This window comes from Sarcophilus harrisii, chromosome 6 (genome assembly GCF_902635505.1).
Source record: "Sarcophilus harrisii chromosome 6, mSarHar1.11, whole genome shotgun sequence".
NCBI classification, from domain to species: Eukaryota; Metazoa; Chordata; class Mammalia; order Dasyuromorphia; family Dasyuridae; genus Sarcophilus; species Sarcophilus harrisii.
In genome coordinates, this window is record NC_045431.1 from 7,170,286 (window position 1) to 7,185,603 (window position 15,318).

The 15,318-nt window shown below is 40.5% G+C and overlaps 1 protein-coding gene across 1 annotated transcript; it reads right to left on the reverse strand.

The window, feature by feature from the left end:
• Window positions 1–1,121: 1,121 nt before the first annotated feature.
• On the reverse strand, window positions 1,122–5,111 carry FGFBP1 (fibroblast growth factor binding protein 1). The gene is made up of 2 exons (XM_012552314.2): window positions 5,032–5,111; window positions 1,122–3,099 (listed from the first exon to the last, which is right to left on the reverse strand). The coding sequence occupies exon 2, from the start codon at window positions 3,076–3,078 to the stop codon at window positions 2,377–2,379; it is 702 nt and encodes a 233-aa protein (XP_012407768.1). The 5' UTR covers window positions 3,079–3,099; window positions 5,032–5,111; the 3' UTR covers window positions 1,122–2,376.
• Between the last annotated feature and the right edge of the window lie 10,207 nt (window positions 5,112–15,318).

The window sequence follows — 15,318 nt, forward strand, 5'->3', positions numbered from 1 at the left end:
AGAAGGGCTGGAATTGGAGAATCCCTTATAGGACCAAACTGCATTCAGTGACTCAGTAAATCCATAAAGAAAATAGAGAGAGTAAGAGAAAAATGTTTATTTCAAAGTAAAAAAAAAGTATATCAATTGATAAACTTTCCCCTTCTCTTGTTAACCTCACATTGACACTCAGCTTATATATATATAAAAGGAGATAATTCAAGGGCTTGTTGTGGAGCTCAAACGGTGCGATGTTTGTATTTTGTTGTTCAGTCGTTTTTCAGACCTTTTGTGGCCCTGTGTGGGTTTTTTTGTTTGTTTGTTTGTTTGTTTGTTTGGCAAAGATACTGGACTGATTGGCCTTTTCCTTCTCCAGCTCATTTTACAGACGAGGAAATGGAGGTAGATGGGATGAAGTGATTTGCCAGGATCACACAGCTAGGAAATATCTGAGGCTGGATTCAAACTCAGGAGGATGAGCCTGACTCTGAACCCAGCCCTCTGTGCATTATGGCACCCTTAGCTACCTAATATGTGCATAAAAGAGCCTTGGAAATTCTATTATTGTATTCATATAAATGCCAGATATAACAGGAATAATATAATGTCAAGTTTTAGATGCTGAAGGTCAAAATCTTTCCTATTATCAAGGTCAGGACCTTGGAGATCGTCTGGTCAAACACCTTTGTATTACAAGTGGGGAAAGTGAGGCTGAAGGAGGGGAAACAGATCGTGTAGGGGACATAGGGGCAAATGGTAGAAATGGGGAATCCAAGTCCTTTGCCTTCCACTCCTCTCTTCTTCCAGACTATTCCTCTTCTCTAAGAGCAATGGAAGGGACCCTTCTCATCTCTCCCCCCGCTCTGTGAACGTCTCCCCTGCCCAGCCTTGCTCTGTCCCACCCTCCTCCGAGACCTCCCCTGCACACAACAAGCTCCGTCTATGGCAAAGGGTCACTGCTCTCCCACATCTCTTGGCCAACTCTAAGGAACCGTTAGTGCTGTTTGCCCTGAGGCACTAATATCAGTAACCATGGCTCTGGAGAGGAATGGCCAATCATCCCCCGCAGAGAATGGGCTGTTTACTCAGTGTGGTCCGGCTCCTGTGTACCCCGGCAAACACAGAAAACCAAACACTGGCCAAACATGTTTGCAAAACTTTATTATCTTGGCCAAAGTAGATGCTGGCCAGGTCAGAAACATTCTCAGGGTGTTAGGGAGTGCACTGCGCTGAAACCCCCTCTGGCCAGCTGAGCCCAAAGAGGAACTGAAGAGAGCGTGTGTTATCTACACAGACCACATAAGACCATGAACCTGTGCCCATGTACGTGTACATACACATGTATATGTCCCTACATCTACCTGCGTGTATGTTTATGTGCACACACATACAACCACCTTGTGTTTATCTACACAGACCATGGACCTATATGCATTTTGCATGTATATACACATGTGTATATGTACCTACAACTACCTGTATGTATATTTATGAATCCACAAATCCACAAAAACAACCTTGTATGTATCTATACCGACCATGTACCTGTGCACATTTGCATGTACACACATATGTATATATACACCTACATCTACCTGCATGTATATTTATGTGTACACACATACAACCACCTTGTATCTAGACAGACCTTGCACCTGTGCACATTTGCATGTATATACACGTTTATGTCCCTACATTTACCCACATGTATATTTATGTGTACATAAGACACACAGTTTATGTATTTACACAGATCATGTACCTGTGCACATTTGCATGTACATACACATGTGTATATAGACCTAGATCTACCTTCATGTATATTTACATGTACACACACACCTTGTATGTATCTATACAGACCATGTGCTTTGCAATTTGCATATATATGTATATATACACATCTACATTTATATGTGTATATTTACATGTACACAACAACCTGGTATGCATCTATACAAACCATGTACCTGTGCACATTTGCATATATATATATATATATATATATATACACACATGTATGTGCACCTACATCTACCTGCATGTATATTTATGTGTACACACACACACACACACACACCACCTTGTATGTATCTATACAGACCACGTACTTGTGTATAACATTTGCACTTTTATATACATGTGTATGTACCTACATCTATATTTATGTGTACACACACATGCCCTTTTACAGTTTTTGTAACATTGTTGGCCACTGAAAACAAAATCCAATAAAGTATAAATTCCAAAATACAAAACAAGCAAAACAATACAAAACAGACTTAAATACGTAGCTGGGCTCCCCTCCCTTGTGACGCCAGAGAAGTCCGTGCGGGAGGGAAGCGTGAAAGGCTTTTCTGCAGCACATGGGGAGCACAGGCTCCAGCTGGGAGTCCGCTAGCACTTTTTGTCCTGCAGCATGGTGAGCAGGAAGGTGCACAGGGAGCCCCAGGTGTCCCCACAGTATTCGCTGGCCACCTTTCTCTGGTTGATCGCCTCCATGTCCTCCTCACACTGGGCAGCAGTCGTGGGCTGGACGGTGGCGGCAGCCGGTCCGACGGTGGGGGCTGCTGTCTGAGGGTCCTTTCTGCCCTTCTTATCCTGACTCTGGCTCTTCTTGCTGGAGTCCACCATTCTGAGATGAGCTTCTTTAGGCCCTTGTTTGCACACGCGGGACTTGAGGATGCTCTTGGGGTCTGCGCAAAGGTTCCTCTGTTTCTGCAGGGCTCGGCCTATTTGTTTCCAGTAGGCTTTTTCATTGCCTGCGTAATGGGGGCAGGAGGAAGGGCTGCCTGCAAAGGTACACTCAAATTGGGCCTCCTGCCCTTTGCATTGAACTTTCAAGGCGACGCCCTCCTTCTCAGTCACTGCCCAAGTACAAGGGACATTCTCTTGAGTGGAAAACTTGCCCCTGGGGAGCCTTTTTCCTCCCTTAGCCTTTTGGCCTTTCTCCTCCTTGTCAGGAGAGCCGGGGGGATGTTTCCCTTCGCCCTTTTCATCTCTCCCGTGTTTTCTTTTCCTCTGTTTTTCACAGTCCACCAAGAGCAGCTGTGAGACCAGGAGCAGGACAGAGAATAGGGCAATGCACTTCATCTTCATGCTTCCACTCGGGTAGGAAACCTGTTCGACAAAGTCAGATTAGTCAGAGGGCCCTTTCCTCTGAGAAGCTCCTCCCTCTCTTTGTCCCACCACTTCTGGAGACAGCTGTCTCAGGAGCACCCCACCTGAATGGCCCTCGATGGAGGAACCCTCAGGGGGAGGATCTCTGGCTCCTGGAATCAGGAGAGTCACAGCATCTCCTACTGGAGAACCCCCCCTCTCTGGTGGGGGACATTTACCACTCTAATATCCTTTTAACCATGCTTTCTACAAATGTTGGCCTCCCCCCCTCCACAAGACCCTTGGTCAAAGTTGGGTTACAGAATCCTAGCTAGGTTCACAGATTTTGAGCAGGGCGGAACTTTGGAAATTTTTGTCCAATTCTCTAATTTTACAGAGAAAAGGGATGACTTGCCCAAGATCACACAAGTATCAAGAAACAGAGGCAAGATCCAGATCTTCTCATTCAAAATACAGAGAGTCCTTTCCATGAGGCCATTGGCCCTTTGATTAATTCCTTCCTTCCTTCCTTCCCTGCTGTTTGCAGCAAATGGGAGCCAATATAAACTGCATGTGAAGATAGAGGATTTCTCCCTCAGGGACAGGAGCTAGTCAGGGCTTTATCATGAATGAGCTCTGTGGTCCTGGGCTGGCAGCCTGACCTCCTTGGCTCTGCCTTCAAATTTGTAAAATGAGAAAACTAAACCTGATGATCTCTAAGCCCAGTCTGACCTCAATATTCCGTTGCTCTCTACAGGCTAAGACACTCCAAAGCTATGAGCTATTTATACAGAAAAGAAGTAATTTATACAACTATTGGGGTTTTGTAAAAGGGAAGAAAAAGAGAGAAGGGAAGGGAGGAAGGAAAAAGAAGAAGGAAAAAAGAAAGCAAGAAAAGGAAGAGAAAAAAAGGCTGGAAAGAAATGAAAAAGAAAGAAAAAATAGGAAGAAAAGAATGAGAGATAAAGAAAAAGAAAAAGAAAGAATGGAAGAAAGGAAGGAAAGAAGGAAGGACAGAAGGTAGGAAAGAGAGAACAAAGGAAGGAAAAAAAGGGAAGAAAGAAAAATGAAGGAAAAGAAGGACGAAGAAAGGAAGAAAAAGTGATAAGGAGAGAAAAATCTGGAAGGAAAACAAGAAAAAAGAAGAAATAGAAAAGAAGGAAAAGAGATAAAGAAAAAATAAAGAATGGAAGAAAGGAGGAACAAAAGGTAGGAAAGAAAGAACTAAGGAAGGGAGAAGAAAGAAGGGAAGAAGGAAAAAATGAATAAAGAAAAGAAGGAAGAAAAAGAGATAAGAGAAAAAAGAAATCTGGGAAGAAAGAAAGAAATAGAAAAGGAGAGAAAGAGAGAGATAAAGAAAAAGAAAAAATAAAGAATGGAAGGCAGGAAGGAGAGAAGGTAGGTAAGAAAAAATAGAGGAAGGGAGAAGGGAAAAGGGAAAAAGAAAAAATGAAGAAAAGAGGGAAGAAATGATGAAAAAAGATGAGGAAGGAAGAAAGGAAAGAAAGAAATAGGAAAGAAGGAGGGAAGGAGAGAGATAAAGGGAAAAAAGAAGGGAAGAAAGGAAGAAAGGAAGGAAGGGAAGCAAAGGCAAATAGGACACTTTTAGTATTATTTATCTTTAAATGTGGCAAAAGCATTTACAAGTTTCCCAGGCTTTTTAGCTAAACTCATTCAGAAAATTCTAGGACAGAGAATCCCAGAATCCCCCACTGGTAGCTTTGAAAGGGACCTTAGGCATGGTTCAGCCCGATGCCCTCTCCACAGAGCTGGAGACCCCAAGCCCCAGCAAGGTTAAGGGCTTTGCCTGTAAGTGGCACGTGGGGGGACCAGAGCCCAGCAGGGGATTTCCAGCTCGCTGCTCCTGCTTGGGGGGCCTCTCCTGGCTTGGGCCCCGCAGTACCTGCCTCCCACCAAAAGCAGAACAGAAAGGGGCCCGTGAAAATCTCTCACCTTTCCGGGCTCCGACTGGGTGCACTGCAGGCTGCTCGGTAACCCAGCGTGAGCCAGCGTGTTACTTATACAGCCGGGGCACTCCCACGGCCCAATCACAAGGTCTTACAACATGATACTCCTGAAAAAAATCACCTTTAGAACTTTCTTCAATTCTTCCCTTGGCTACACCCACTTGAGAGGGTGCCAGCCCCGACTGGGAACGTGTAAGAGCCCATCGCCGCTCCGCTTGCCATGGGGTGACAGAGGTGTGGCTGCCAAACGAGATCCCGCACTCGCCAAGTCCCACGGAGGGGAGAGACGTCTCCCCGAGGCTCTTATCAGCTCTGCCGGCTTATCTGGGGGTTCTGCGCTGTCCCCCCAGCCCGAGATAACCGCAAGCCGCATCCTCCCTGGCAAAGGGAAAGGTGGGACTTGGGCTTTTCTCTCCCCCTTGGGGGTGTATATGATGTTCTCGCACGTGGCAGACCTAGATCCTAGAGGACTAGCAGAATGAGAAAGGGCCTTGGAGGCCAGATCCCAGGGCCACAGAGGGGACTCACATCCTGGAGGAGGGTGTTTAAACAAGAGCCCGGGGAGTCTGCTCAGGCTCTGGCCTTTGCTGGGGGCGAGCAGCTGGAGCACCCAAGGAAATGCAGACTTGGTTAGGTGGTGAAGAACGTGGTCATCTTCTGCTGAAAGTGTCCTCCCTCGGAATCAAGAACCATCCCCACTTCTGGGGCTCCCCCAAGCCCGTCAGGAGGAGGTTTTTGTAGCGAGGTCCCAGGACTCAAACTCCAGATTCTCTTCTAATATTCTGCTTGTATGAATGACCTGGCAAGTCACTCCGGGGCTCAGATTGCACGCTGGGGAGGCAGGGCTAATAGTCATAGCTAGTGCTTTTAGGTTTGTAAAGTGCTTTTTGTATTTTCTCTCATTTGATCCTTGTGAAATAAGTGCTATATTTGTCTCCATTTTTCAGGTGAGGACACAAGGTAAGTGACCTGTCCAGGGTCACACAGCTGAGGTCAGATTTTGCACTCAGGTCCAGTGCTTCCTCCTGAGCACCATCCAGAGACTCAGTGGTGAAGCTCCCTGGTGAAGGACCCCTCATTAGGTACCAATAAAAGCACGGGGCCAGTCCCTCTTCTCTATACAGTTACAGTGAAGTAGAATGTGAGCCTCTTGAGAACAGGGACGGTTCCATTTTTGTATCTCAGATAACCAACATTTGCCTTTTTAGACCAGACCTGTAATTTCTGCTATAGTCAATCACCCGTAAGGAAGCTTTCTTTGCCAAAGGCCACCTACACCACCAGAGAGAAGTTCCCAGGGCCCGGAGAGGGCATGTGGCTTGTCCAGGGACACACAAGGAAGGGGCACTTTGGGTGGGACCTGAAACCAGGTCTTCCTAACTTTAAGATTTTCTCTCTACCCACTGACCCAGATGGTTCTAGAGGAGAAGGGGAGGCTGATGACTTTGCAGAGCCCTTTCCTGCTCACTCCAATGGACTTGCATGCCATGGCATTCCCCCACCCCGATGCCATGATCCTCTCCCAAAAGGACAAACAAAACTTCACCTCAGACACAACAGGTGCCTGGCATGACGTGCCCACATCAAACAAAGCAGAACTGCAGTAGCTCAAAGGAAAGGGAGAGGAACAAATTTATTTATTTATTTATTTATTTTAACAATTATATTTATCCAAAAGTGTAAAGAAATTTTAAGGAGATAATGAATATTTCCTCACTGAAAGTCTAGTAAAATTTTCTTTTTTCTTTTTTTTTTTTATTTAATAGCCTTTTATTTACAGGATATATACATGGGTAACTTTACAGCATTAACAATTGCCAAACCTCTTGTTCCAATTTTTCACCTCTTACCCCCCGCCCCCTCTCCCCTAGATGGCAGGATGACCAGTAGATGTTAAATATATTAAAATATAAATTAGATATACAATAAGTATACATGACCAAAACGTTATTTTGCTGTAGAAAAAGAATCAGACTCTGAAATATTGTACAATTAGCTTGTGAAGGAAATCAAAAATGCAGGTGGGCATAAATATAGGGACTGGGAATTCAATGTAATGGTTCTTAGTCATCTCCCAGAGTTCTTTTTCTGGGCATAGCTAGTTCAGTTCATTACTGCTCCATTAGAAATGATTTGGTTGATCTTGTTGCTGAGGAGGGCCTGATCCATCAGAACTGGTCATCATCTAGTATTGTTGTTGAAGTATATAATGATCTCCTGGTCCTGCTCATTTCACTCAGCATCAGTTCGTGTAAGTCTCTCCAGGCCTTTCTGAAATCATCCTGTTGGTCATTTCTTACAGAACAGTAATATTCCATAATTTTCATATACCACAATTTATTCAACCATTCTCCAACTGATGGACATCCATTCAGTTTCCAGTTTTTAGCCACTACAAAAAGGGCTGCCACAAACATTCGTGCACATACAGGTCCCTTTCCCTTCTTTATAATCTCTTTGGGATATAATCCCAGTAGTAACACTGCTGGATCAAAGGGTATGCACAGCTTGATAACTTTTTGAGCATAGTTCCAAACTATTCTCCAAAATGGTTGATCTGTTCACAACTCCACCAACAATGCATCAATGTCCCAGTTTTCCCGCATCCCCTCCAACAATCATCATTATTTTTTCCTGTCATCTTAGCCAATCTGACAGGTGTGTAGTGGTATCTTAGAGTTGTCTTAATTTGCATTTCTCTGATTAATAATGACTTGGAGCATCTTTTCATATGACTAGAAATTGTTTCAATTTCTTCATCTGAGAATCGTCTGTTCATATCCTTTGACCATTTTTCAATTGGAGAATGGCTTGATTTTTTATAAATTAGAGTTAATTCTCTATATATTTTGGAAATGAGGCCTTTATCAGAACCTTTGACTGTAAAAATATTTTCCCAGTTTATTGCTTCCCTTCTAATCTTGTCTGCATTAGTTTTGTTTGTACAAAAACTTTTCAGTTTGGTACAATCAAAATTTTCTATTTTGTGATCAGTAATGATCTCTAGTTCTGCTTTGGTCATAAAGACCTTCCCCTTCCACAGGTCTGAGAGGTAAACTATCCTATGGAGAGGAACAAATTTAGAGCCATCTTCATGCAAGTGTTCATGGCGGCTCTTTGTGCCCAGACTTGGGTAGAGCTTTCCAAGCTGGTACCGGTCTGACAGGCCACCACCAGACACACTGCATCTGGACCCCAATATAGCCATGTCAAGGATGACAACCACCAGCAGATGCTTTTTGCTCTCATTTTCTCTCTTGGATATCCCTCCCTCCCTCATTTTGAGAAGCAAATTTTAAAGAAATTATTTTCTCCATGAAATATCCTATCCAGACCAATATTCTTTTTTTTTTAAACATTTTGAAATAGCAACCATTAAACCTCATTAAAACTTTAAGAGAGATCAGATTCTCAGCTAAAAGAATGAACTCTCCTTAGTCAATGCCTTTTTTTCATAAAACATAATTTCCTTTGCCCAGTGAAGTAGGAAAAGAGGCGAATCCATTATAAATGTGTGGTTTTTGTCTTGAGCATCCCAAGAAAAACTCATATGAAAAATGCTTCTTATTCAAGCACTAAGTATGACTATTCTTCTGACTCTATACTGGACCGTAGCTACAGTCCAGTAGCCAGATGGATTTTGCCAGTTACTCTTTTAGTTTTATATTTTTGTTACCCCAAACCTATTGCAGATATAATTCCTTTTGCAACTTTTTATTTTTTTATTTAAACTTTTAAATTTTTTATTCTGAAATATTAAAAAATGAACATTTCCACATACAAAATGGAACAGAAAATGAACATTGTGCATAAAGCCACACATCTCTACTAGGTACAGCTTCCTTTAAAATAAACCTCTATACCTAAATTCAAGATGTCACTCTCAAAGCCGATTGATCCTTTCACTGGGTCAATACTAGTCATATTTCATGTACCTAACAGATGTCACCATTTCACACACAGGATTAAAGCAAAAAGTGCTTTGTGCAAAACATAAATTCATTTTCCTTTTGTTACAATTTTAACTCCTTAAATTTGATTCTATACAGAACTGCTGGGTTCAGAATAATAAACATTTATTAAAGACCTGTTGTATGTAGGGCCCTGTCCTAGGTACCAGGGGATACCTCGTCATGGAGCTGACAGTCTAGGAGGGGAATATGGCACAGATGCCGATGTCCATAGTTCTTATTACATTATGTTAGATGGTTAACAAAGCAAAGTGCTATGTGAGGTCCTAAAGGAAAGGCCAGGATCAGCCAGGCGTTGGGTCATATCCTGCTAAGAGACTTCCCCAAACTGGGATCAGTGGCAAAGAGAGGCCTTCTCAAGTGAGTCTGGGTGGAGGAGTCCAACAGGTTGGGAATTAATGTGTGAAGTTCATTTGAGAGGAACATGTCAGCTTTCCAGAAATCAATCCCATCTTCTAGCAAAGGGCGTCCAACTGGATTCTCTCGGCTTCCTCATCAGCTTTCCCCTGCCCCCAGTCTTTCTCCAAAATTTGGACAGATACAAAAAAAAAAAAAATGGTACCCGGTGAGACAACTGAGATATTGATCAGAGTGGTCCGGCAAAATCAGCAATTCTGCTGAAGCCACGGAGAGGAATGAGGCTGCTCTTAAGAGGGAAGTGTGACGCAGGACACTGATGTTCTCATTGAGCATGTGCCTTGCGCAGTGTAAGCCTTCAATCGGCGTCTGCTGAGTAAACACCAGAGAGGTAGGGTCCCAGATTAGGAACCAGGGGAGAGACCTCTAATGGTCAGCTTGAGTCAGCCCCGGATTTGACAGATGAGGAAAATGAGACCCAGAGAGTGTAGATGACTCACTGAAGATCATATCACTAGAAAATTTCAACCCCAACCACTGACTTTCCCTGCTCTCCAGTACTGTCTGAAAAGTATTCCCTATTCAGCCACTGAAAGAAGATGAGTTCAGCCAGTGAGCTTTTTATCATGTCATATATTCGATTCGATTCAATAAAAAATTATTATGCACCTTCTATGTGCCAAGGAACGCGAAAGAAGCAAAAATCAGCCCTGTCCTTCAGGATGTATATTCTAAAGGGAGAAAGAACATGTAAACACATGTGTGTATGTGATGTACACATACACCCATAGCATAAATAATTATATTTATATTACTACTACTACTACTACTACTACTACTACTACTACTACTACTATTAGTACTTACACAGCACTTTAAGGTTTACAAAACACTTTACACATTGTTATTTTATTTGGTCCATATAACAACCCTGGAGGGGTTTTATAAATGAGGAAACTGAGGTTCATAGACTTTTTCACGGCTACACCGAGGTACGACTTGAACTCAGGTCTTATGAACTCCAAGTCCAGCACATTGTTTCACCTAGCACCTCTAATATAAATAATAATTTAAAAAACTGGTATTTGTAGACGAGTTTAAGATTTGCCATTTGTCTAATTTGCTCTTACCTGGGATATAGGTACTGAAGATATTATTCCCATTTTACAGATAAGAAAATTGAGGATGAGTAGAGATATTTACTCATAATTTTGCAATAGTAACTGTTGGAGCAAAGAGTTGACCTTATTCTCACCCACCCAAGTCCGGCACCAGCACCATTCTGCCTCCATCAGACCTAGTGCTTGTGCATTTTGTATTTTGCATTATTGAGGACTGCCAGCTCCTTTACGGCCTTTCTCTTATCTGACCTTAAGATGACTCTGTGAAGGAAGAACTTCCACATGGGGACTCTCAGAACAGCTCAATTCTTGGGCAGATGAAGTTAGAAAAAAGTCCTGAACCAGACAGAGTTCATAAGAGATTCACAAATTCTCTCAGGGAAAAGATAACAAAAGTACTGGGGGGAAAACAAACAATCCAACAGAACCATGGATGCGTTTACAGCTGAAATAAAGGCAATTAGTCACCTAATAATGACCTCACACTAATTTTCCCATCATGTTTTCATTTTTATAAGAACGAGCTGCACACACAGCACTTTCATTGGTCTGAGAAGAGCACAGTCAAACTTGCTTTTTTTTATTATAGCTTTTTATTTACAAGTTATATGCATAGGTAATTTTACAGCATTGACAATTACAGGCAAACTTTCACAAATGATTTGCTATAGCAGACAGGAAGTGCAGAAAATGGGTGATCCCGATGGATCCATTGTGTTGGTTGGAATAAAGCATTTAAGTAGAAAATAAAACTCAGCATTACAGGCTTTCAGGCAACATGGAATATCTAATACACAAGGATCTTCTGTATCCTTTGAGAGAAATAACCATAGGAATAATTCTGTTCAATTACCTTCTGATTATTCAAGGCAGCTACACAGAAGGAAAAGCTAAGTATTCGCCTTGTTACTGATGATGTTCTGTCAGGGGTGGGAGGAGGAAGGATTCCCCATCAATGTTGAAGTCATTCAGATGTTCCCGTTTTCAGATGACTTTGTGCTAAAACTGCCTAAAACCCAAGAACATTATAGACCCTGTTCAGCAAGATCCCTGAATATCCCCCCCCCAAAAAAAAATTGACCAAACAATTTATACTAGAAAAAAAATGGACAAAAAAGCACCTACCTCAAAGGATGACATGTGATTGGGTAGTCAGTCCAGTGAGTTAGTATGCAAATCCAGGACAGGGACGACAGAGGGGAAAGAGATAGATCCAGTGAAATACAGATTTGATTGCATTTAGGTAACTGAACAGTACCTGCAATAATCCCAAGCTGGTCTCCAAGAAAAGCCCCATTAAAAAATTATATATATATGTTCATATATTTATTTATTTATATTTATATTCTCCTGGGAAGCTATTTGACTTGGAGTTTTAAAGATCCACAAGCTCCAAAGAACCAAAATTATGGGTGGTTTGAAAAGTCACTGAAGAGAAACATGGACGGCTTCTAAGATGATTTACAAGCAAGAAGTAGCTTAAAGGACATCATGAAGGAAATAGATTTTAAAATATTTATAAAGCATCTATTATGTGTCAGACACTATACTAAGCACCAGCTATGCAAAGACAGGGTGACAAAATTATAACCAAACATTTCTTACCCTCAAGGAGCTTATAATCTACTGTGTGACTAGGGAAAAAAAAGTAGATCAGTCAGAGTAATGACTCACAAAAGATTAATACAAGTAATAACTATGATGTGGAAAAAAAGATAGATCTTTAAAAGATCTGTTTAACTTGGTGGTGGTGGTTTTAAATTTATTTATTTTGAATACATATTGCTTTATGAATCATGTGGGGAGAGAAAAATCAGAGCACAAGGAAAAAACCATAGGAGTGATTAAAAAAAAAAAAAAACAGAAAAAACAAGTGAACATGTGTTGATTTACATTCAATCTCCTTAGGTCTTTTTCCAGGATTGCTTTGGATCACTGAACCACTGAAAAGAAGCAAGTCTTTCATAGTTGATCATTGAACATTCTTACTGTTATTGTGCACCATGTATTCCTGGTTCTGCTTATTTTGCTCAACATCAGTTTGTGTAAATATTTCCAAGACTTTCTAAAATTAGCTTGTTCATCATCTTTTATAGAACAATATACCTCCACGTACTACAATTTGTTCAGCCCTTCCCCAACTGACAGGCATCTATTTGCTTATTTTCCAATTCTTTGCTACCACAAAAAGAACTGCTACAAACATTTTTGCATGGGTGGGTACTTTTCCCTCCTTTATGATTTCTTTGGGATACACCCAGTAGAGATCAAAGGGTATGCACAGTTTGATAGCCCTTTGGGCATAGTTCCAGATTGCTCTGGATCGGTTGGATCAATTCACAACTCCACCAACAATGTATCAGTGTCCCAGTTTTCCCACATCCCCTCCAACATCTTTTCCTGTTCTCTTGGCCAATCTGAGAGGTATAACATAGTACCCCAGAGTGGTTTTAAGTTGCATTTCTCTAATCAAGAGTGATTTATAGCATTTTTTTCATATGACTATAGACAATTTTAATTTCATCATTTGAAAATTGTCTGTTTATATGCTTCAAACATTTATCAATTGGGGAATGTCTTGTATTCTTATACATTTGAAACAGTTTTTAAAAATATATTTTAGAAATGAGAGTCTCATCAGAAACACCGTAAAGATTTTTTCCTACCTTTATACTTCCCTTTTAATTTTGTTTCTATTGGTTTTGTTTATGCAAACCCTTTTTAATTTAATGCCATCCAACTTGTCCATTTCACCTTTCCCCGTAATGTTCTCTAGTTCTTCTTTGGTCATAGATTCCTCCCTTCTCCAAAGATCTGCTAAGTAAATCATCCCTTGTTCTCCTAATTTGTTTATGGTGTCATCTTTTCTCCAAATCATGTACCCATTTTGACCTTATTTTGGTATGGGGTGTGAGAGTTTCTGACTATCTCTGAGTTTCTGAGATACTATTTTGTAGTTTTCTCAGCAATTTTTATCAAATAGTGAGTTCTTATTCCTGAAGCTGGAGTGTGGGGGTTTATCAAATACTAGATTACTATAGACCTTGATTATTGTGTCATGTGTATCTTATCTATTCCCCTGCAGATCTGTTTAAATGCTGTTAAAATGCTGTTGATGATTTTTAAATGAACTCAACTTGCATAGGATAAGAATCCAGGAACAGATTGTGATCTATGCATGTGGAGCAAATACCCACATTAATGAGATCATGAATTTATTGAAGGAAATACTATTATGTACCTCACAAGGTTGTTGAGAGAGAATATCTGTTAAACCTTAAAGCATTATGCAAATACGAGTTATTATCTCATTTGAGCCTCGAAATGAAATTGTGGAAGTAAGTAATGATGCAGATTGCTAGCCATTTCCCAGATAGCTCCCCATGCTTCAAGGCCAAGGGCATCACAAATATTAGCTTCCTTCTTTCACAAATGAGGAAATAGACTTGCAAAGGTTGAGGCAATCGCTCTAGGTCAAATAATCAACATTCCCTGTCCTAATCAAAGTGGCTTAAGAAGGGCTGGTATATAACAAATGATTGTTAATTGAATTAATATACCACTTGAACCAAGGTCTTCTTGCCTCAGTTTCAGGGCTCTTTCTATCATGGCATGTTTTCTCAATATATGATAATTGAGTATTTTTTCAAACAACAACGTTCCATAGCCTGATGTCATCCATCAACCCTGAATGTGGATTTAAACTACAGCATGGTTCAACAGAGTCAGATTAAAAAATACCGAGTCATAGAATCCTAGGTTTAGTACTAGAATCGACTGTGGAGGCCAATGGAGCCCAACCTTCTATAGATGAAGAAATCAAAGTCCTAGACAGTAAGGTGGGATTTGAACCTGGGTCTTCAAGACCATGGCTCTTTTAACCATATGTATTATTTGCTGATTTCAGAGAACTCACGTTACTGTCAGATATTTTGGATTTCAGAATATAAAAGTAATTCCAATTCTGATAAAATATTCCACTGCATATCTGTTTAATTGTTTAATTTCAATAAAATAATAGACACAATCCCTCTCTATATATTGTTAATTATCATCACCAATATTAATATAATATTATTATATATTATATGCAATATTAATGATATGATATAGACAATATATTAGAATATAATTATATATTAATATCATATAAACTATTATATAATATATTACATATAATAATCAATTATTAATATACTATATAATTATGATATAATGATATATATTCTATTATATATGTCATAATGTGTATATAATATTAATAATGCCAATTATTACTGATAACCACCCAATTAATTGTGCTTTAAGGTGCTTTATTCACAATAACTCCATGTGGCAAGTATTATTATTATCATTTGGCATTCCAGGAAACCAAATTTCCAAGAGAAGTGATCTTGTCTTTGTAACATGTCAAAGTCAAGATTCACACTCAGGTCTACTAAGAACCAGTCCAGGTTGATATGATAACCATAGCAATGTGGCTATTAATACCATGTCCTCGACTCCCATGAACAAAGGAGAATTCAAAAGGAAAGGATATACTACATCCAATTTACTTTGTGCTTTTTTCTTCAGATATAACTGAACATGACATTTGGAAATAGTCATTAGAAAGTGCTTTAGACTCACCCCAAAATTCTTCCAGCTCAGCCCTGTGGACTCGAACAGAAGCCTCCAGGGATCTACTCAATAGAGTACAGTGATTTCATATTCTCTTGATCCTTTTTTTGAAGGAGGGACCCAGAAAAATTCTTTGAGAGTTAACATCTTATTGGCAGTGTTTTGAGAGTGCAGAAACAAGCAAAGGGACAAGTGACCATGAGC